Raw genomic sequence first — 24,927 nt, 5'->3', positions numbered from 1 at the left:
ACAAATGAGTTGAATGTTTACCTTCCTTGACGTAGGTTTAATTGGATGAATAGGAGAGCATGTATCTAGGGATTGAAACTTGACTTTGACCCATTCATACATTTAGGCATTGAGTAATTTTCAAGGTACAGGTGTGGAGAAAAAGTGCAATTTCTGAATTGAATAGTAAATTGTTACCATTTTCATCTGGCCCTTGACCCTAAAATTCATAAGATAATTACTTTCAGGTAGAACATGCATAATATGTACTAAGTTTCAAGGTAACTTGAGCCACTTCCAAGATATGGAGGAAAAAGTTAGTTCAGCACTTTCACTTGATCTTTGACCTTTTGACCTTTGAGGCAAAAAGAGAGAAAAAAAAAAAAACTTTCCAGAGAATTTCTATTAGGTTACACACGCATACACCAAGTGTAAAAAAATAACCCTGCTGGCATTGCATAAATATGAGGGTAACAGTAAAATTTTGAAGTCTTGCACTTGACCTTTGACCCCTGACCTTTGACCCCATGAACCCTACATTCTCTAGATAATCACTTCCAGTCAGTACATGTATATACTATGTTCCATGAAGATACCTTGAACAATTTTCCAAGGTACGGAGAAAAAAAAGAAGTTTTAATATTTTTACTTGACCTTTTGACCTTTGACCGTTGACCTCATGACCCAAACTTTCACCAGAGTATCTTAATTGGGTAATACATGTATACACTAAGTTTCAAGAAAATCTCTTCAGGCATTCAATAGATATGGTGGAAATAGTGAAATTTTATGTATTTGACCCTGACCTTTTGACCTTTGACCTCATGACCCAAACTTTCACCAGAGAATCTTAATTGGGTAATACATGTATACACTAAGTTTCAAGAAAATATCTTCAGGCATTCAATAGATATGGTGGAAATAGTGAAATTTTATGTATTTGACCTTGACCTTTTGACCTTGAGCATGTGCACCCAAAACTTCACCCCTAATACACATACATGCCAAGTTTTAATAGGATACCTCAACAGGTTTCGATAGTTACCTTGTCCACAAAATTCATTACGGATGGACGGACGGACGGACGGACGGACGGACGGACAACCCGAAAACATAATGCCTCCGGCACCACTTCGTGGCGGAGGCATAAAAAAAGGAAAAACAGTTAACATTGATACAATGACTTCTGTGCATGCTTCATGACAAGTTACAGCATGTGGGCAGTCTTATACACACCATGTTCCCGGCAACCACATTTCGGGCCACTGTGGACTAAACAAGATGGACATGAGACGATGCAGTGAGACGGGATAGGCAAATGTGACAGGCCATGATTGCCATGGATGTCTTGTCAGATTTTTAAACTGTCAAAAAATTTGCCACTGCAGTCCCAGTGCCAATGAGAAACCTTTTTATCCAGTAATAAAATGGGGTGAACGCACCAAAACACAAGGGCCCGTAATAGGTCATAACAAAACTTGGAGGCGGTCTGCAGCAGTACAAGACGGAAAGTATTGATAGTCTAGCCTGACGAGATGTCAGAATACGAAGAGGGGAGAACAGGAGAATGTCTCATCTACCCACGACGCATTATACTTTGGGCAAATGGGGCTGCCGTGACCGCTGGAAACATGGTGTAAACGCAGCATTAAGCAAATAAAGATAGAAATACCACTTTCATCAAAGCAGAATAGTACATAATGAAAATGCTGTACTGGCTCTAGCCCGATCTACATACTCTGCATATTAAAACACTCACTTTCTAAAATTGGAAAAACCTTAACATTCAAGTTTGTAAATATGTAAAGTTTCATGTACATGTACATAGATGTGTGTGGCATTTGTGTGTATGTGTGAGCATGCGTGCGAAAGTGTTTGCTTGCTTAAGCCAGATAAATTTGGTGAACTGGTGGATGTGTCATGATCCAAGGTTGGCAAGCAACATAAGAGGGTAAGGGAAGATAGGATATTTACAAATGATATCTATAAATCCATGTAAAATTAAAAGGTTCATTTACAATGACTTTATAATTCTCGCTATCGCCAATGACGTAAAAAGTACCCGGATGTGGCTTTTTCGTCAAGATTTAGTGCACTTGGTAGCAAGGGCACTTCCGGCGCGGAGCATAATTTGCACAACGCTAGCGTGCGCGTACGTGTACCTTACCTATAGCGCCGCGCCGACCACGGATACTAGCATTTTTAGGCGGCTGTACCGCCCGAGCAAGCGAGTGGCCAGGCCTGTCATACTCGTACACTGCACTGTAGTCGAGTCCCCTGCATTAGCATATGCACCGCTGCACGCAGCGCATAAGCAAACACATACCGGTACAGCGTACTGCTTGATCATGCGATCGATGTGCACATCACAGATCAGTCATCTCTGCATACGCTGAAAATATGCTGGAAAATATTCACCGACCTGTCATAGAATGCCCATCTTTTTTTTATTTGTTCTCTGTCAAAATGTCGTGAACACAATCGGGAACGAACAGTGATCTCAAACTTATCCTGTCTCCGAAGCAACTTCTTCCAAGTAAGTACAGTACATTGTACGTACAATGTACGTAGGCACTAGGCCTACTACCTAGTGCTACTACCAGTACACTATGTACTAGTAAGTGCACGTACTGCGCTGTGGAGTCACCCGCAAACTTCACCCACGCCGCCACGTCACGTCTCGCATGCCAGTAAGGGTCCTATTTCTGCAGATTTTTTTCATTTATTGTCGTGCGAACAACACATGACAGCTTCGCAGCAACAACCAATAGTCGTATTAACAGCAATTTCGTAAGAATTGAGAAATTTCAAATCATATTAAAGCTGTAATTCAAGTCGAGAAAACAGGAAGTACACGTAGAATACGGTCGGTTGTGTGTGTAAATAGCATTAGTCACGTATCACGCGCGTACGAACGGAAGTGATTTTGCTACCGGACTATCCCATAATGCACCGTAAATGACGCTTAAATCAACAGCCGGGTACTTTTTACGTCATTGGCGATAGCGAGAATTAAAACCAAGAATCGTTGTGCAGTAATGCATGTGTATGCCTAGTTTAAGTTTATGCTTTGAGTAATCTCCAATAATCTCCAAGGTATGTAAAAAAAAAATGCAATTTCAGCATTAAATATCAGAATTTTAGCAATCTAACATGACCTCTAACCCTTGACCTTTGATCCCAAAATTCCAAAGATAATCATTGTCAGGTAGTATATGCATGTTTCATGAAGATACCTTGAGCAATTCACGAGATAATGTATGGAGAAAAAAAGTGAAACTTCAGCCTTTTCACTTGACCTCCTCCCTTAAGGCCCATAACTTTTCCAAGAGAATCTTTATCTGGTAAACCATGTATGCACTAAGTTTAAATAAAATACCTTCAGGCAATGCAGAGATATGGGGGAAATAGTGAAATTATAAGAATTTGACCTTGACCTTTGACTTTGAGCATGTCCACCAAAAAGTTGATAGGCACAATTTTGTCCACTCATACAGACATCTATGTCAAGTTTTATAAGGATATCTCAAATGGCTTTTAAGTCACAAAGAATTGATCACTGATGGAAGAACGGACGAATGGACAACACAAAAAATAATGCCTCTGACGACACTTCATCAGAAAAAAAAAAAAATTAATCACTAGCAAAAAAGCTATCATACCACTGTGTACCAGTGCTGTCAGTTGGCTATACTTCCCCCTATTGTGCTCTCTCGTAGCATATCCCATCATCAGTGCACGCATGACAGGTACAGTAAGTGAACACACACAAAAATCCACACCAGTGACAACTGCCAGGCACTGTCTCTGATACGTCTTTGGTTTAAATCACATACACCCCACTAGCACACCATGAAAGCAACGGGATCCACTTACAAGCCTTTTTCCTCCTGGGTGGTGCCTGGGCAGCCTGAGAGAGGATGAGGTCCCGGAAGAATGTGCGTCTTTCTTCCATTCGAGGATATTGCATATTCATAACCTCCCCATGGCCTGTTGCAAAGAGTGACTTCACCTTGAAGCAGAGTGAACCAGACAGAACATAAATGTACATGGAAAGGAATTCGCTGTCGTAGGTAAACCACTGTTCATTGCATGCACAATTATTCAATACAGGATATTATTCATGCAGAGCTGCCAACCTGTCATTTTCAAAACATGTACTATCCAGCTTGAGAAAAAAAAAATGTATTTTAGGTGAAAAAAACATAATTAGCCAGCTCTACATTTTTTCTCATTATTTAATGCTATTGGAACCATGTCTCTTTCAGGAAAAACATGTTCAGTGTACCAATGTGGCAAATTTTTATTGCAAAGATAGAGCGAACTATTGCAAACATACAATGTACAATGGAGTCTACAACTATGCATGTTAACTAAAACTTTACCCGTAGATTTCAACTTGGATGCCATGGTTATTCCTCAATGATCATACATGTCCATAATTAAAATCCAAGAAAAAAATGAAAGAAGACATCAACAGTAAACACCATGATCGATCTGTGATAAAATATTGCACATCAAGTAATTGGTATGCAGTATTGTAAGATTGAAATAGACATAAACATGTGTGCAGCTCTTGGCAGGCGAGGACTGCCACACAAGCAGTATACTTGCTGTGCTCGAAAAACAACAATCACACCATCACATCACCAGTACACTACAGAGCGCGAGTGTGCATTGGATTCATACCTGTCCTGTACGCACAGGGGTAAAGTGTGCATCCGATTCCCCAAATTGTCTGTGTACAATACACATTCATTGTGGGATATAGGAGCATGCATGCCCTGTGCGCACTGTACTCAGTGCTCCACAATGGTTCCATGTATTCTCGATCTCTCACACATGCCTGCCACATACACAGTGTACGTTTGTCCATCGTTCGCTCAGTATCACACAGCTAAGCCAGGGCTCAGGCTAGGGATGTTCGCACAGCCTTGCCACGATGTCATATTATGTACTGAGCGCTCGTAACTTTCAAGAAACATATTTGAGCACAAGGAACGTGGCATGCAGCCAAGTGGTTAAAGCAAAGGTTTCAAAGAAATGCAGAGAAAGAGATCTGTGTAGTATTTCTAGAAGTAAAAGTGAGTTTAAGAGTTCAAGAATTCTTTTTCATGCAAATATTGTTTTATCTTAAACCTGAATAACATTCCATGCTGTCATTTATTATTCATGTTTAATGCCAGTTTAATCACATATTTCCCATACTCACTTCTGGTGTAGTATCTTGAAAGGGACGATTTGAGGTAGCAAGGATGAGAATGGGGGCTGAAGGAGGTAGATCTTGCAGCAAGGTGAGGAATGTTGCTTGTAGCGTGGCAGTGCAGGCCTCCCACCACTGATTGACATGAGGGATATAAATGATACTTGGACTTGTGCGACGTGCTTCACGGAATACCTGGTAGGATACAGGATCATATATTCATGAAGTGTTATATACAGTGTGTGAGAAAACCAAAAACAAAAGACACAGGGGGTCTCATGCTCACCTGAGCAATGTAAGTTCATCTTCCACACATTTTTGCAGAGTATTACCTGAGAACATTTGCAAACTTGGGGCAGCTTTGAGGGCTTCCAAGGGGGGCTTGGTGTTCCTTTGTATATTCTATCACACTGGTAAAAATACCTGTCAAGTACACTGTATTTAGAAAAGTTTGACTATAGATGCAGTTTCATATGAAAATAATGTCATGCCCTGCTGTCATTCACAAACTCAGACATTTTTTAAAGAGTTTTCATATCTTAACTAACGTAAAATCTTGTATAGAAGCACGGACAAGTGAAGCACATCTAGAACTTTTATACTTCCATAAATCTAATAATCAATGACGGGTAAATTTTCTCCAATTTATAAATCTCATAATCAATGACAGGTAAATTTTCTCCAAACTCTGAATTACATTCACACACTAATTATCACTGAAAGCCAACAACTGGCTGCTCTTGACGTCATGATGAGAACATCATCAAACAGTGCGCCAGATGCAGTGACCCCAATTTTCATAAAAACTGACCATATGCAATCGGACGACGCTACTTTGCCCTTTCAGAGAAATGCTCAAAGAATACAGAGGATTTCTCCATCAGTATCAGTTATATGCAGGATCTAAGTTTTGCTTTATAGGATCAGAGTCCATACATTTAAAGTACACAGGTGTGATCTCCCTCTTTCAACTCCTGTCAATCTATGCTGTTCCGTTCTAGTTTGCAGGCACAAACCCTTGTTGGTCGTAAAGGAGTCTGCGCCAAGACTACTACATGCACCACTCTGGCACTGTCCCATAGGCCCTGTGTTGAAGCTTCTCCCAACAGAGAGGCTGCAGTGTAGTGGTGCGTGTATTAGTCTTGGCGCATGCAGACTCCTATACGACCAACAAGGGTTTGTGCCTGCAAACTAGTTCCGTTCTGGGTATAAAATGGGAGAGGTCGAGGAAAAGAAAGAAGAGTGCAACATGACCCACCTGAGCACAAGATTCTTCTGGGGTCTTGGCACTGCATGCATACAGAGCTGGAAGATCAAGGCAGTGGACAGGCAGCCTCTCCATGTGATGCAGCAGAGCTGGAGCCAAATGAGAACTCTGCCCCATTCCGGTCTTGCCTGTGATCAGGAAGCGGGGCCGATGTGCATAAGGCTGGGAGAGGGAAGTACTGTAACAAAATGACAGCAAGCAGTCTGTCAAACTACAATCTATACATCACTTCAAACACTGCATGAGAACTTGGTAATGTCAAAGGATGTTCGTAAAAAATTTAAGAATTCATTGTAAGATTCCTATCAAAAGACATGGGCCTACTTATTTGCAGCCAACCAAGATATGAGGTAGAATGCCCAAAATATAATTGGCACATCTACATCTCATGAAATATACCTAGGCTAGGTTCCATAACTAGAATGTCACTATGGCGACTGGTATGCTTCTGCCGTAATGCCTTTTTCGCCAAATATATCTAGATTATGTTTTGGCGATGTGAGATGACAGTTCCACATAATTGGCAAAAAAAATAATGAACAAGGCAAGTGCCATAATGTGTCTCGCCCATTTGCGTACAAGAAATTGTACGCGAATGGGATATAACAGATAAAAAAAAAAAAGAGATATAACAGATAAAAAGAGGTATAAAAGGGTAAAAATTTATAGCAAAAAAGAAACGTGCCATAAAAACTGAACATTGAGCCCTTAAAGTTCGTTGACCCCTGCCTGTGACCTTTCACCTTGTGGTGACCATCCACTCCCCAAGGGACATCTAACATCCAAGTTTGGTCACGAACGGACCTATGGATCAAAAGTTATGACCCATAATAGAAACGCGCCATAAAAACTAAACATTGGTCTCTAAAAGTTCGTTGACCCATGCTTGTGACCATTGACCTTGTGGTGACCATCCACTCCCCAAGGGACATCTACCATCCAAGTTTGGTCACAAATGGAGTTATGGATTAAAAGATATGACCCACAATAGAAACGCGCCATAAAAACTTAACATTGGGCCCTAAAGCTCATTGACCCCTGCCTATGAGCTTTGAAGTTGAGGTGACCTTCATATATGGTAAAATGTGAAACTTTGTATGACCTCTCTTCCCTCGAAGTTTGATTGCAATTGAAGCCCAGAGTGAAGAGTTATTGAAATTTTTGTAGCGTTACGGACGGACGCCGGACGGACGCCGGACGGACAGATGCCGCAGGCGATCCCTTAGTCTCCCCTCACCTCCGGTGGGCTCGACAAAAACTAATCAAGTAATTGCCCCATCACATGTCATCTTTGGACACAGTTTGGTAAACTTTGCTTCATCCAGTCTTGAGTTATTGCATAAACGGATACAATTTCATGATTTGATCATGACCTTTGACCTCAGCTGATTTCACCCAGAATCCAATCAAGTAATTGCCCCATCATACTTTACACCTTGACCAAGTTTGGTAAAATTCCACTCAATATTAATCAAGTTATCGCGTAAACAAACGTGGACGGACGTACGGAATTCACAGACAACCCAAAAACATAATACCTCCGCCACCCTTCTGGCGGAGGCATAAAAAAGGAACAATCTGTATACCTCACATATTGAGACAATCTCCTTGATATCATCAAACATCAGAAGCTATAACTCTAACAGTTAAATTTACAGCACATCCAGATTATGTCAAATTTAAGTTTCCTCCTCCCTCCACTTCTATTTTCATACTAAAGGTATGACATCTAAGGCTGCCATAAAATTTTTGATACCTACCTCATGAAATTGAGGAATGATCTGGCACCTGTATCTGATGAGCTGTGCTTCTTGGAAGCACTGGTTGAGAGGGGGCCGTTGAATATACTTGGCCCAACCCAATCATCAGCTTGCTCATCAGAGTTTAGCATGTCAGCATGAGGATCTCTGGGCTCTGCTGTTGTGATGGGGGGGGGGGGGGGGGGAAAGAAATATATAGCATTAAGTGACAAAACACAAATCAGAAGCATGGCATAAATCAAAATTCTACATATAAAAAACAAATAACAAAATTGCAGTTAGGACATTGAAAAATAACCATTGAACACAATATTTTCATTGTTACATTTGACAATCATGGCTTTCCCATTTTGCTGGCACATATAAAACATATACACAAATAAAGCACCTCTGGTTTAGGACTTGCACAATAAAAGCAACATAGTGTATCAGACCCAATGTATGAGTCCAATGTGACAATGGAGCAAGAGCTGTGCAAAATGGCAATGCAACTCTGGGATAGAACAATGCCTCCTGCTGGGTGTAAAGGCCCGTTTTCATTCTCTCCCCCCCCCCCCATATAGTCATATTTCTAAGGTACATTTAGCTGTATGGAGAAAATATTGTAATTACACAAGGAGTGTCAATTCGACCTTTGACCCTAGATCTCATGACCCAATTCTTCCGAAGAGAATAATTGCCAGGCAATACACGTCCATGCGCCAAGGTTCATGAAGATACCTTGAGCCATTTTTGAGATATTGAGAAAAACATGAAATTTTAGCATTTTCCCTTGACCTTTGACCTTTTACACCATGGTCTAAAATTTTCTATACAGCATCTTTACCTGGTGATACATTCATACATACACAAAACTTCATGAAAATACCTTCAGGCATTGCAGAGATTTTTTTTTTTTTTTTTTTTTTTTTTTTGGGGGGGGGGGAGGGGATAGTGAAATTTTAGAATTTGACCTTGACCTGTGATCTTTGGCCTTGAGCTTGTATGCCACAAAGTTGATAAGGTGCAGCTTTGTCCACTCATACATTCATATGCCAAGTTTCATTTGGATATATCTCAAACAGTACTCAAGTTACACTGTTTACAAAATGGGGTACAGGTGAAAAGACGGATGGACAAACAGACAAAGGGACGGACAGACAACCCAAAAACATGATGCTTCCTTGCGATGCTTTGTGGCGAGACGTAAAACACTTTTCACTGTCAGAGCTGCAAAATATATCCTTTTTTCCACACAAAGCCGACAACTGATGGCACTATTTTCACACACTTGTCAAAGCACGTAATTATAGTTCTTTACCTGATGAAGAAGTCTTGCCTCGGTACAAGGCCTCTGGGAAGACACGGTGTAGAACATTAAGTGCAGCATTAAACTGGCTGAGAAGCAATGGGCGGACACGGGCACTCAGGCTGCGACCAGGACTGACCACAGAGCGTTGGGAGGCAGGCACAATGTGACCCATGGCTCGCTGGAAGTCGCCCGCGCTGACCTGAATCTCATTCACATCTAGTTGAAGTTTCTCCTTCGACGTATAGATCTGGGGGTAACGACGCCTCAGGGCAAACAATGCAGCCTCAGTGCACAAAGCCTTTAGATCAGCACCACAATAACCTGCAGTTTGTCCAATACAACGAAACAGTGAGTATCTGCTCCCACAGTTATGTATTATGTGCTTTGGTCTCATACATATGAAATAGTACAACCTCAACTTTTCATCTGGAATCAAGTACCTGGTATTACTACGTAATGTAAGTACACTTATCAATTTCAAAATGTTAATCTTGTACATAGTGTAAATACACTTGTTTATAATGTAAATAATTTTCTGGTTGAATTTATATATTCTTCTCCTGTATTCAAGGGCCAACGTCCACTAGCGTTGCTATTTGTTGGACCCTTTTACCAAATTTGTAAATATGTTTGTACTTTCGTATTCATATTGTTGATAAGTTTGATTCTATACTTTCATGTCTTGTATTATTATTATTGTATTCTCAATGATTGTATAAATTATCTGTGATTGTAATCTTGTAAACTTGAACTTCAATTTGGTAATAAAAATCATTCATTCATTCATTCATTCAAAAGAAAGAATATTCCCTCAACATGGAAAAGAAAGAACAGTCCAAAGCTGCGAACATTTGTGGAAGAGACAGGTTAAACTAGAAATGTCGCTATGGTGACTGGCATGCCTCCACCATATCGCATTATTCTCCCATAGGTCTGTTGTATATTTTGACAGTGCAAGACAACAGTTTCTCACATGATTGGTAACATGTGACATGTTTGAACATTTTGACTGCATAACCGTAAATGAGTTTAGTGAACCAAACTTCATTTGAATGGCAAAATTGCTGCACGGAGCAAGTATTTTGGAATTTGAGTATATTCACCTTTGATCCTTGCCCTTTGACCCACAACTTCCTTCACATAATCATTTCCTGGTAATATCTTATTTTTAGGACAATACCTTGAGCTATTTTCAAAATATGGGAAAAATATTGGCAATTTAACATTGTTACTGAACATTTGAACCCATGGCCCAATCTTTCCTTACAGAATCATTGTGCATTGATGCATGTACAAGCTGTATACAACTAGTTTCATTAAGTGTATGTACTGAGTTATTGTCAAGGTATTATAGAAAATAGGGCAATTTAAGCATCAGATTTTTTGATTTTCACTTGACCTTTGAACCTTGACCTTTGATCCAATGACCCCCAAATTTTCAAGATGATTGTCACGCAGTACATGCATGTACACTAAGTTCAGGAAGCTAGCTTGAGCCAATTTGGAGGTATTGAGAAAAAAGTGAAATTTTAGCATTTTACCTGACCTTTGAACTTTTACCCAGTGGCCCATAACTTTCCCTTGAAAATTTTTACCAGGTACTACATGTATACATTAAGTTTCATGAAAATATGTTTGGGCATTGCAGAGATATAGGGAAAATCATGCAATTTTATGAATTTGACCTTGAGCATGTGCACCCAACACTTGATAAGCACAGCTTTATCCCTCATATATACTGTACATATGCTGAGTTTCACTTGGATACATGGATTATCCACAAAAATGATTACAGGGAGACAGACAATCCGAGAACATATTTCTGCTGACACTTAGTGACAGAGGCATACAAACAGACTAAATTCCATAATCTAATTTGTACATGATGACATTAACACATGCTTTAATATAAAACGTGCAAGTCTGACACAGAATGTGCCCAAATGTTCTTGCAACTTGAACTCTGGAGGAAGAATTTATGAGATTATAACAAAAGTAGATTGTGTCAATGAAATATGTGCTCTTCTGTAATGTTGTGAAAGGTTATTCATGACTCTTACCAACACATTTCTCTGCCACTTCAACCACGAATGGCTGAGCCAACTGTGGGTTCCACTGACTGGTGTGGATGGTTAGGATGCTGGACCTTGCCTGTGGAAGAAATTCAGACAAGTTTGTCAGGAATGCTATAACCCGAGAGATCCATGCAAGAATACACTAAAGAAGACTAAATGGAGGTGGAGGGAGAGGGGACAAAGCTACATAATGTTCATGCCACATGCTCATCTTTCAAAAAATTGTGCAAGAATTCTATCAAAACTATTCAATTCTTCACTTAAAAGCTTACCTCTAATGAGGGCAATGGGAAAAGGAACTCCCTGTCAAAACGACCAGGTCTCCTGAGTGCAGGGTCGATGGCATCAATTCGGTTGGTGGCCCCAATGACCACAACTTCTCCCCGGCTGTCCAGGCCATCCATCAAAGCTAGAAGGGTTGACACAATGGAACTGTGGATCTGATCCTGGCGGCTGGACCGAACTGGTGCAAGCCCATCAATTTCATCGAAGAAAATGATGGATGGTCGCATGGTAAAAGCCTGATGCAGAGTAGAAAGTATAACTGGCAAAGTGAAATAGTTCTCTGCACAAAGCACATACTTTTGATGATGGAAAATATTAGCCCAGCTACTTTGACTCCAAATCCATCTGGACCGGGTTATTATCATGTTATCACTGAGATTTATGGTTTTACCACATGCCTAATGCCTCTTAACACATTCATAGACATACATCTAACAACCCTTTAAATGAAACATGGCTATAAAATAATCCAAAATCCAAAATTTAAAGTCTTCAAAAATGCTTGTCAGAGCAACACAGTGTCACATCATCTGTTAACAATGGAAGAAAAAGAGGACACATCACTGGCTTTCAGCATTCCTCACCTGGTCAAAGAGAAGCCTCAGCTGACGTTCTGACTCTCCTACCCATTTGCTGAGACAGTCTGCACCTTTCCTCATGAAGAATGCCACTCTCTTGTTCCCCTGCCTGCACTCATTGGCAAGTGCCCTTGCCACAAGAGTTTTCCCTGTACCTGGAGGCCCATGAAATAAGACACCCCTTGGCGGAGATATCTTGAAGCGCTCAAAAACCTCTGGATACAAAAGTGGGAAGACGACCATTTCTTTAAGGGCTTGGACGTGTGAGCCTAAGCCACCGACTGAGTCAAAGGTCACCTAAGGAATAAAGAAAATGTAAACTTGAGCAACACTAAATCTTTAAACGAATAAATCTTTCAAATCTACAACACAGATCTGGAAAACAGGCATAAGAACTACTTGATTTGTTGCTGTGCATGTCTGTGATTTCCTGTAAGCTGCCTTGAAAATGGCAGCAAGCAAAATATCACAGTACTAAATTTCTTTGCAAGAGACAAAAGTAAGACACTGATCAAGAGACTCTGTGAGTCTAGTGCTCATCTGAGTATCGTCAGTTCACCTTCCATGCATTCTTGCAGACTACTACCTCAGAAGAACATGACAAACTTTGGGCACTTTGGGACACCTCCAGCTGGGCATGGTGTCCATCTTTATAAAATGATGCACAGGTCTGCATGCTGCGCCTCATGGGTTGGGTTCAAAGAGATTATACCTATAAAGTAAGTAGTCGCCATACGCGTGCGTACAAATAGTGCGTCCAAAATTGAAGAGGGAGCGCACACTCGGCTCCTGGCACTGGATCTAAGTCTACGTTCAAGTCATATCTTCTCATATCATATCTGGAGTGATATGTTATTCTTCATTACACATTTTCATTTTCAGAATCGCAATGTGGTTGATTGTTTAAATATTAGTTTCTACGATGATACCATATCATTTGAACCATTTAGTAGAGTCCAGATCTTTTTGTTGTTCGCAAAATTAACAGTGGGAACTTGGGTGTAGACTAGACAGTAGTTGAGCACGATGACGTTTGTTTCGCGTACATTCCCACTCACGCCATAAAATCAAACAACATCAGCACCATTATGACGCTTAAACATGACCATTGTGACGTCACAATAAAACAACGCAAGGTCACTGCGCCGAATATTCAAGTCGAGCGCATTTAACAGTGCGCTGCCATCTACTGTACAGGATCCGTGCAATGGCGGCTCCCACAACGCAAAATGGCAGCTCCCTTGCGCGGCTGCCTCTCTACTGGACTACGCCCTCTTGTGGTATAATCTCTTTGGTTGGGTTACACAATTCCATAATTACCTTATACACATCATTCCTATTGCGAAAAGACAGTGTATCATCTGCTTTATAGAATGGACAAATTTTTGTCAAAAATCTATTTTCAATCACATGACAAATCTAATGATCCACACCTAGCAATGCAGCAATAAACAAATGACACACAGGTCTGAGTGTGTCAGTCAGAATTGTGTGCATAAGGTAACTATGGAATGCTTAACTCACGAGGCGAAGCTGAGTGGGTTTAGGCTAAATTCCATAGTTACCGCATGCACACTATTCCAACTTTTTTCATGTGTCTCAATTCGCGAATAGCACCCAACTCACAAAATTCACAAAAATAAAAATATTCAGCATATACAATTTAATTTGGGGGCTTTGGGGGCCCCCAGGAGTCAGGTGCCTGGTGAGTTTGGTGAAAATTTGTCAATGGTTTTTCAAGAAGCTGAAAATGTAAACGCACACAGGACGATGAATGATCACAATAGCTCACTTTGAGCCTTTGACTCACATAACCAAGAAAACCACTGTGGTAATTGTTGATGGACCAACATCAGTACAAAAGTTGCTAAATACCAAGGGACTAACTCATGATCAGAATGATGGTTTAAAAAAGGAAAGAACAATGCTTAGCATTTGTATAAATGCTTTAAAGGGATGGTATAGTATTGGTGGAGATGAGGATCAGGCTTTTAACTTTTTGCGAGATACCAAGAAACTATTCACGAAATAGTACAGAACATACAATTATAAGAGGAATTCAAAGTTTATTTGAAAAAAAATCGGTTTTGGAAAGGCTGAGACATTGAAAACAAAGTAAAACAAAGCAATCTTAAATGAAAGGTGGGTCCTACCTTTTATCATAATTGCTCTCAGCAATTTTGAAACCAGTTTTCATTAAATATTCATCAGAGGTTTCTCATTATCTCACTCAAAAATGTGAAAAACCTTAAGTTTGGTCTCAACCAAAACTATACAATCCTTCAGGGTAAACAGTAACCAGATGGTTAGGTATGAAATTCCTCATAAATGCACAGTATTTGGGCTAGAGAAATGAAGAAAACATGTATAATTAATACTGAAATATTGAAAAGATTTGTTGCCATCAATCTTTGTCTTACCGATGTGTCAATATTCATGGGATCCACATCTGCAAGACTACCGCCAATTCGTTGCCTGTCTTTTAGTACTCCACTCGCCAAATCCTCAGCATTCAGGTTCATGGGCAAACATCTTGAACACATGCAAACAGCAAACAATATACACATTTATCACAAGCATAATTCCAAGAGAATTCTAGGAATGAACATGGTGTACAAGGGTTGATATTGTCAACTACGACTATTACACTGACAACAACACTATAGGTTCTACTGGAAGGGATGGCTACTCAAGGGCTCCAACAAGTGACATTCTTGGCACTGTATTTGATAAATTTAACGTACATACTGGATACGAAAACACTTGTGTTTACTACATTTTGTTTTCATTTCACAATATAAGCATTATATCCCTGTTCATTGTCATTACAGGTCTTGTTCTTTGGATGGGTTAGCATTTCCTGATGACAATTGCCTTTGCACCCATTAGGGGAGAAAAGAAACATGACTGCAATAACGTCTTAATATCAAAGTGTAAAACTTCCTGCAGTACAAATGTAGTAAGAAATTTAGCCACAACAGAAGTAAGGCAGTTAGCTTTTACAAACAAGGATATCAATGAAAGAAAATTTGGTGTTGTGTTGTTAAAGGGGAATTCCATCCTGATATTCTTGCTTTGTATGAAAAGGAGATCAGTGAATTCTTTATTTTGTATTTTTTTTAATCTATTTATTTATTTATTTATTTTTTTTTTTTTCGGTGGGGGGACTTGACACACACAAGAAAGTTTTAATGAAGTGTTCAATTGAACCAAGTTTGTTACTCTAGTGCAGGGCTGAACACTATCCCATTTTTTCTGCTGGTCCGACCTGTGTATCAGACCAGTAGATTTCCAGTTTTTCCATTTTTTGCTGGCCCATTCCTGAAAAAATTACTGGTCAAGAGAGTGATTTTTACTGTTTACGGACCGTACGACCAGTGCTAGTGTACAGCATTGTCTAATGTGTTTAAGCAAAAAATCAAATGTGTGCTTTTTATTCAAATGACTGTGTTTCATTAAGCCCTTGACTTACAGATTTCTGTATCATTTTCTTATATTTTTGGACTTTCTTTTCCAACAAGTAAAATTAATGTACAGGCAAGTGTTCTGCATCAATCTGAAAATCTGCTTGTCTGACCAGGCAAGTGGTAAAAAAAAAAAAAATAAATTATGTAGCACCCTGCTTTTGTTCCCAAAATTTTCACTGGATATCCACCTTTAATTTTTGTTTTATACAAAGCAACATGATACCAGGATGTACATTCCTTTTCATGATTTTGCAGATCTATCTTGGGACTTTTTAACTAAAAGTCTTTCAGTACAAATGTCATGCATCCACCTGTTTCTTGCTCGAGCCATACTCTTATTCTTCCTTCTTTCAAAACGACGCTCATCATCTGAATCATCAGAGCTTGTAGAAGAAAGATTGTGTGCAGCATGATGCTTCCTGCAATCCATAAAATCAGATGAATTTTTGTATCAAAACGTAAACAAGTTTATCTCTAATATTCTCAGGGAATTCGATCAATTCATCTTGACAACCCCTGCTACAGAATTCCGCCTGATTTTCAGACTTTTACATTTGAACAACTATACATTGGTTATACTGGGTACGGAGTTTCCGAATTGATAGTGATCAGAATAGGGAATGAGAATATTTTCAAAATTTATAACAAATCACAATGACCAAGGATGATGATGTAGCAGCTTCACATTAAGAGGGGATACATGTAAGATGTAAGATACTGCTCAAGGTAGCAGAAAAAAGAAGAAAGCATACATAAATTCTACACAGGTGACCTTTTTAAAAGCAAGCGATATTGTGATGGGTTGCATTGCTACACACCTGAAATATGTGAACCTGCTATTCATGCATTCTTATCATGAGCCCCCACTCATGCATTCTTATGGAGAAACTGTTACCTTGTTCAGTGACTTGTTTGGGGTTTTCAGAGAATTGAATTCTCTTCTCAAGGACTACAAGGACTACAATTTATTCCACAAATCTTAAACACGATTTGGCAAGCAGTACTCCGAGGTACTGTCGTAACCTGGGGTACGGCATTGTATGGCGCCATCTCATGTCCATTATCATATAGTTATGCAATGTTGTCACTGCGACAATTTTCTCATCATCAGCGCTGGCAAAAATCGGCACATTTTGTAATCATTGGAATTTTACCTTTTCTTTGTGCAAAAACCTTTATTGAAAAGGACAAATACTCATCTTAATAAACAGTGTTAACTTTCCTTGCTATGTCATTTTGTGCAATTTGTTCTGGTCTAAAATTATAGTCCTAACAATAACCTACTCCGGATCTACAAGTACGATGCATTTCTTTGAAGAATCATCTATTCATCACATAAAAATTAGTCGCTGTTTCACAAGACCACTCTCCATAAAATCTACTCTCCAAACACATCAGCATTTGGCACTATCATAGTGTATCCTAATGCACTTATGCTACTCAGACTATCACATGAAGTGATTACACATCGTCGGTTGAGAATGATAAGGGCGTTAAGTTGTCACAAAACCCATAGTGTTCAAGATGACTTAACGCCCTTCTCATTCTCAACAGACGACATGAGGCTCTAAAAGATGACTGCTAGACTCCGTAAATTACATGCTGATGGTCTGATGTTGTCGTATTAAATGCATTGTACGCAGTTATGAGTTGATAAAATGTTTAAACCACAAAGACCTACCTTCTCTGGAGTTGAGGGCTTCTCACTGGTGTGAGGTGTTTCTTGTGCTTGAGTCTATGACGCCTCAGCGGGGAGTGAGGATTGATGAACTCTTCGTAGTTCTTGGGCCTCCTCCTTTGAGACTCTGTAGCAGAAAGATTAAGATCATGTTTGCACCCTAAAGGCTTCATCGTCCATTCCTTTTTTATTCTATCTTTTCAATCTATCAAGGTAATCATGAACTTACCACTATGTCTCCAAAATCACTGAGAACATGGGCCAAATAGTGTTGACTAGCTAGAATGGCAAAGCAGAATGATACCAGAAGTTGGCATCACAACCACTGATAAAATCCAAATGAAGCAAACCTGCAACATGATGATGTCTGCTCCCAGCTGAATAATTTTACTACCATTGATCTCTGACATTTGCCTGGCCCTGTTACTGGGTACATATTGCCCACAAAAATATTTTTGTCAGGAATGTAATGTCTCCAGAGTTATATCACATTTTACTTCTGGAGTCTCAGAAAGAGACTACATTGAGAGACCGGCTTTGCACATGCTCAGTTATATCGCTTTTCTATGCTAAGTTATTAGGAAGTAACTTCCCTATCGCAGTCGAATTATCTGCTTGTCTATCACGTTTTTCGCGGTACCAATGGATCTGGATCTAGCAGTAGTAGAGGAATTCATTTTTCCACAATCTTCCTGGATCGTGCTATAATCTCCTTGGTGCTTAGCTTGTGTGTAAGCACAGCTTCTTTATACTTGTCTCATTCAAGGTAGTCACAGGGTGGCTAAATTGTGATGGAGGCACAACAGCTGCATCATACGGCTAAGTCCAGAACAGCGGAAATCAGGACTGTACACCAAGAACCACAGCATTTCACTCCTGCAACAGCAGCTACAACAGACAAAAAGACAAGCCAAGAAAGAAATCTGCGAAATCGAATACATGTATAAACAGGGCGGGTATATCAAAAGCGCCACAATCTGCTGTATTAAGGCACAGCCCAAAGATGGCCAATAATTCCCAAGATGTTTACGACAGACTTACTAAGATGGAAAGCTCCCTCATCAAAGTGATCAATGCATTGAAACTGGCATCACACCATTTTGTGGCATAGGATGAGGCGCAAAGAGCCGGGCCATGTGATGTTCCTATGGAAACAAATTTTCAGCAGTGCGGGGAGCCACACAAGCATGACATGGTCACAGAAGAAGCCGGCAAGAAAGAAGGCAAATTTGCTACCAACAAGGCAGACGTACTAGATATTCCTGTCCTCTCAGCAAAACTTGCAAAGCTAAGTGATACTGGGCAGCCAGTCAATGAGGACATAGCTAGCTCTACTATCTCCCTCATCGGCCATCTGCTAGAGGAAAATGTGCTGGAAGAGATTGCATATATGTACCCAGCCCCTAGCAATTGTGTCTTCCTTGCTACTCCGAGGGTGAACTGCCTGATATGGGATAATCTACCGCAACACACTTGCAGCAGAGATGCTAAATTACAACGCGTGCAGAAGCCACTGATGAAGGGGCTTAGTTCACTAATCCAGTCCTTTCCATCAACTCTGCTGACCCACACACAGCATGACCCACTGGTGTTGCTGTGCAATGCTAATATTGAACTCGGTTCGTTGAGAAAAGAGCTCATCAAACCGGACATGGCCGCTATTTATTGCAAGCCTACCACACCAGTTACTAAATTCCTGTTCAGTGATGAACTGGGAAAGCAGATGAAAGACCTGAAAGAGGAACAAAAAGCCGCATCAGGTGTGATGAGAAATCCAATCAAAAGCATGTCACGCTCACAGTCTAGTACGTACCACCTTAACAGGGCAGCAGATTTCTCTTTTTCTAGACTGCAAGTTCAGGGGCTTCAACACACAGACCAACAGCTGGTGGTAGCAGCAGGCCTTTTAAAGGCCAACGCTCCCAGGGGGGACACAGCATACAGCCACCATCTCACACAGCGAGTGGCCTCCCCCAAGATCTCAGCCGTCAACTGTGCGATCGCGGCAAAAAATCAACACTCACATAATATTGCCCATCACATCATCTCTAGGAATGAATCATTTATAATGGTTGTTTCCTCTTAATTATGCTAATCTATGCATGTTTTTGTGCATAAGATTTTACACTCAAAATTCCTAAATCTTGCTTCAAATGGGCCATTTTTTCCCTCTCTCCACATGTTTTCGTAGTTCTGTAAGAAAGTTCTGTAATAAACCTCTGCAAGATGATGGGAGCAAGTGTCTCACAACTGCTCTCTTAAAGAAATGACCAGACAAGGTAAACAACTTACCCAATTGGTAAATGACAAATCCTAAGAGTCATTTCTTTCTTCTATTGTAGCAAATATGGCTGCTGGGCTCCAAAATCTCAATGTAGTCTCTTTTTGAGAATCCAGAAGTAAAATAGAAAGATTACATGACAACTTACCTGTTTAAATTTTGATCTTTATTTTACGAGGGAGTTGCAAAATTAGAATACCTTCCCTCCTCTCCTTCCCAAAGTTTTTAAACTTGATGTGAAGTTCTCCACAATCTTTAAAATTTTCAGCAGCCATATTGGATGCTCTGAAAAATGATGGCATGTGTGAAAAGTGGGTCTCTCAATGTATTCTCTTCCTACAAATTCCTTGTAAAATAAAGATCAAATTTTGAACAGGTAAGTTCTCATTTAACCTTTCTATGATAGTTGAAGAAGAACAAGGTTTGTTGTCCTGTGAAAATGGCCAAAAGGAGGAAGTTGTGGAATTCGTTTGCCATGCCTTGTTATTGTTAATTACAGCTGAGTGTAGGCCAGGGTGCGGGAAAGCTACAAACAATACAAGCTGATCTACACAGTATGGCAATTACATACCTTTCTAAAATTGCCTTTCAAAAAAAAAAAAAAAAAACTGTCAAAAGAACATCTTAATGTGTTGCTTGATACCTTTACAACAAATAATGGGACCATCTGTAGACTATCTCACCTGAGAGAGGTGCAGAATATCTGTCAGTAATAGTGCGATGTTGGCGAAGTGAATACTGTGGTGTGTGTTCTTCTTCCTCTTCTGTATATGGAGTATAAATAAACCACACATTTTGTATCAATTTATTAAATGTATCACAGAAATATGCTATGGAATCTCAATGACTTCTTCTTAAGGGTATCATAATCTATTGTTCTGAACTGATAAAAATGGAGTACCACCAATCCCAACTAGAACATGCGTTAGAATGACAGTAGATGGAGGTGGCCTGGAAAAAAAAAAATCAGAAGAAAATACATATAAAATGCACAAAACTGCAATACCTGGGGAAAAAACACATACATGTAAACACACATAAACAAAAATCAGATGGACACTGGCAACAGATATTTATTGTGACTTTATATATTCTGCATTATATTCCACATACTTAGAATCTTGCTATAGGATTGGTCAAGAGCTGATCAGGTGATAAAGTGTAGTTTTGCCCATCACATCACCTGAGAAGAAAAGTTCATTACACTCTATGATGATAGTCATTTTGTTTCGCTGATCTCTTAGTCCACACAGTCCTAACGCGTGATATAACTTACACTTTTGAGTACGCGCAAAATGAAAGTGCGTTGCACTGTGGTCTATCATTTGACCTGGGTCACCCAACTTGATAGACCACAGTGCAACGCACTTTTATTTCGGTGCCACGCGTGGGGCGCGGAGCAAATTTGTTGTTTTGTCATCTACGCGCATATGTCAAAAAGTAAACTATGTAGCCTAAGCCCTGAGGATACCCTAAGATAGCTAAAACGGTTTCAGATGTGGAATAAAATGGGAATATCTAGGACCCTAAATGTGGAATATAAAGCAAATAATCAACTTTTAGTTTCAGGCAATGAGACAAACTATCACTTCCTCGGCGATCTGAATGTGTACACTATCTTTCCTCAGCTGCACTTCGGAAAGATAGCTACATCCAGATCGCCTCGGAAGTGATAGTTTGTCCCATCACCTTCACCAACATTGATTATTTCCTTACTATCTTTAGATAATGCAAAAAAAAAAAAATAAAAATAAAATAAAATAAAAGAGTATATAATTCTGATAAATCTTCGACACCAACATTGTTTTTCTATTAAAACACTTTTTTTTTCCCAAGTTAACTTCAATAGTGTAAATTCTCACACAAACAGAATTAGAACCACATATACACTATGAAGATATGGGACATCTAAGGTTCACATATTTTCATGAAACAGAGACAGCAACCAACTACGCATGTTCAATGCGGTGATGACATCATTAAGATATCACTGCCATCACCTACAGACTGACCTTCACTATCATCTTCATCAGAATCATCTTCATCGCTATCATCCTCTTCATCCTCATCATCTTCATCCTCATCATCTTCCTCTTCTCCTTCTTCCAGCTCCTTTGTCTTTTCTTGTTCTCGCTTCTTTTTACTGATATGACGATTCTTGATACGGGAATACATGTCAAGACCAGATTCACTCTGAAAACAAAAAAAGTTTGGAACCTTATGAGAAATTTACATTTTGCATTCAAGTAAGAACAAATGGCATAATCTGGTAAAACAATATTCATCTTTTTACAGATATGACGATTCTTGATACTGGAATACATGTCAAGACCAGATTCACTCTGAAAACAAAGAGGGTTGGAACCTTATGAGAAATTTTTATTTACATTACAAAATCTGGTACACAATATTCATCTTTTTACCTCATTACAATGTAAGTGAACATTCCAATGATGCAACGACAAGTTACTTTTTTTTTTAAAACAATAACAGCTTGTACAATGGCAAATGTAAACTAGAAATGTCCCTATAGTGACTGATATGCCTCTCCCACATTGCATTATTTTCCCAATAGGTCTAACAAATATACTGCCAATGTGAGACAACAACATTACATGATTGGCAATTATACATCAATTTTCATGTCCACTCATACATTCATATTGTATGTCAAGTTTCGTTTGGATACCTCAACAATTCGTAAGAAATTTTCTTCTAATTTTACCCACATTTTATCACAGATATTTCACTTTAAGAAATCATGAATGCCAAATTTTTCATGGCTAATCGCATTCTCTGCTTAATTTGCAAAGAAGACCGATCATTTGGGGAGTTACATGTATAAAACATGAAAACACATGTACACATACCGACTTGCCACACGTACCGGTAAACGAACATCACACATGTAGCTGGCACTCACAATTGCATCATAGACAGACATGTGTTGAACACACTTGCGCCCCTTGTGATCGTTTGGAAAACACACATGTGTTAGTGCAGAGTCTATAGTCAAACGACAAAGTTTTCTGAAGACATATTTGTCCATAAAAAGAGTGTGTACTATTGCTCATGACTGAGCAGGTGTAAGGTACGTACAGTATAATGTGCCGTGCAAGCACCCATGTTAAGCATACAGTGCAGGTGTTTGGTGCAGTGTACAATGCATGTACTTGCACATTGTGTGTGTTTCCCAGTTCTGACAAAATTTCAGCCCGTACAGTATATGGAACATTTTATTTTCTCCATGTCCACATATAACCTGCTTCACTAAACAGCACACATAAAATATCACACAGGACACCTACCTCTTTTTCCTTTTCCTCATCTTCTTCATCATCCTCATCATTGTCAGATTCTTGTTTCAGAGGTGGACGGATTTGCCTCTTTTTACCAACAATAACTTCCTCAGGACTTGGATTGGTACCACCCGCTAGCATCATTTCAGCTGAGAAGAGCAAAAAACACAGATCATATCATTAATAAAAGTATGTACTTACTTCATGTGTAAGAGTTCTACAGTAAGTTAACACATCATCTCAGAGCACTTAATCAATTACACAGCTTTAACCCTAAAAGGGCCGGGGGGGGGGGGGGGGGGCGGAATCCGCACCCCCTCGACGTTTCGCGCTATAATTCTGTAACGCGAGAAGGCCTCGTCGCAAGGCTTCTTGACTTTCTTCGTTCAAGTCGCACCTCCGATGGCCGAGATCTCAGGGGGGGGGGGGGGGGGGGGGGGGCGGAATCCATTCCCCCCCCCCGGTCTGAGCATAGCCAAAAAAAGCCTGGCCCCTTTGGGGTTAAAGAAAAACCATGTAAGCTCATGTCGAATACAGAGTACCATCATACATAAGACACTGTTTTTTATGAAAGATAAACATGGAATAGCATATTTTACTTGAAATTTCACTTAATTTTTATGAAACAGTTCTATGTGTCACATAAAAATCACAAATCCAAATTAGACATTTTATTGTCTCACAATTCTTCTATTAGTGTCAACATTAAAAAAAGAAATCATAATTCAATAAGCAATGTTCTTGTCAACTAGGACTGTCCATTGCCGCGCAATGCGATTGCATCCCCAGCACCAGCAGCAGCTTTTGTTTCATCTTCACGTTTGGCTGCAGGATAGCCGCTAATGCCTCAGTTACACATTTGCTCAAACAATGTTCTGCGTCTGGCATTGCATTGTAAAAAGTGTAATTTTTAAATGCACTTTTTGGACTCAACGCTAGACGCAGAGGATTGTTTGAGCACCTGTGTGACTGGGGCAAAAATGTGATATTTGACCATATATAAGGAACATCAGGAGGAGCATCAAAAACTGTGAAGAGTAAATTATGATGTACACTATATATAATCTGGAAGAAGTCAGTCTTGAATGTGACTGTCAAGTGCATGCTACACAGCAACCAATATGCGACATTTGACCTGTAAAAGATGGAACACTGGGGCAGCATCAGAATAAAATTAGGTAGATTAAAGTCCATGTATGGTATTCCTTACAAATCTGAATGGAATCAACTGGAAAAAAAAAGGAAAAAAAAAAAAGGGATTGCCGGAGAGGAAGCAAGACAAAAATTAAAATGTGATACTAGTCCCTGTAAAAAAAAATACATAAGAGCATTACATTAAGTATAGACACATCCAAAATCTTTTGACTTGCAGCTCATATCATGGTAGACCTTCATATCAAATTTGAACAAAATCCGCTAAGAAATGTAGCCTATAGAGCGCACACATACCATCCAACAACAATATGTGACCATGCATCACAAAACCAACAAAAAGTCGCATGTACTGATTTTGTGTTAGGACTGAAAATAGGTGAAATGGGTCAACCCAGCTAATCTCAAGTTTTTCATATTTCCTCAAAGAGCAAGTCTTCTTCTACGCTAATCTGAAGTTTGGGATCGTAAAACGAACAGGAACTTGTGATTTTAGCATTTTTTCTCGAACAATTTTTGGTTGAATAGTGTGATCAGGTGTGTCCTATAGAGTCCTTTTTTCATTTCTTAAGAACACTGTCCATAATCTTCACTCTCAACTCTAATTACTTT

At 39.6% G+C, this 24,927-nt stretch overlaps 1 protein-coding gene across 1 annotated transcript in view; it reads right to left on the bottom strand.

Moving 5' to 3' along the window:
• The window catches only part of LOC140233651 (ATPase family AAA domain-containing protein 2-like), a 50,360-nt gene that overhangs the window by 12,997 nt on the left and 12,436 nt on the right, over window positions 1-24,927 (bottom strand). Inside the window, exons 4-17 of the mRNA XM_072313753.1 lie at window positions 23,173-23,312; window positions 21,877-22,057; window positions 20,548-20,628; window positions 17,587-17,710; window positions 16,217-16,324; window positions 14,859-14,970; window positions 12,445-12,735; window positions 11,848-12,096; window positions 11,561-11,651; window positions 9,510-9,821; window positions 8,210-8,366; window positions 6,441-6,627; window positions 5,192-5,377; window positions 3,856-3,991 (exon numbers count right to left, since the gene is read on the bottom strand). Of these exons, the coding sequence (XP_072169854.1) occupies window positions 3,856-3,991; window positions 5,192-5,377; window positions 6,441-6,627; window positions 8,210-8,366; window positions 9,510-9,821; window positions 11,561-11,651; window positions 11,848-12,096; window positions 12,445-12,735; window positions 14,859-14,970; window positions 16,217-16,324; window positions 17,587-17,710; window positions 20,548-20,628; window positions 21,877-22,057; window positions 23,173-23,312 (2,355 nt within the window). The remainder of the gene's footprint in view (window positions 1-3,855; window positions 3,992-5,191; window positions 5,378-6,440; window positions 6,628-8,209; window positions 8,367-9,509; window positions 9,822-11,560; window positions 11,652-11,847; window positions 12,097-12,444; window positions 12,736-14,858; window positions 14,971-16,216; window positions 16,325-17,586; window positions 17,711-20,547; window positions 20,629-21,876; window positions 22,058-23,172; window positions 23,313-24,927) is intronic.

This window comes from Diadema setosum, chromosome 10, assembly GCF_964275005.1.
Source record: "Diadema setosum chromosome 10, eeDiaSeto1, whole genome shotgun sequence".
NCBI classification, from domain to species: domain Eukaryota; kingdom Metazoa; phylum Echinodermata; class Echinoidea; order Diadematoida; family Diadematidae; genus Diadema; species Diadema setosum.
This window is presented reverse-complemented; position numbering and strand designations above follow the sequence as displayed.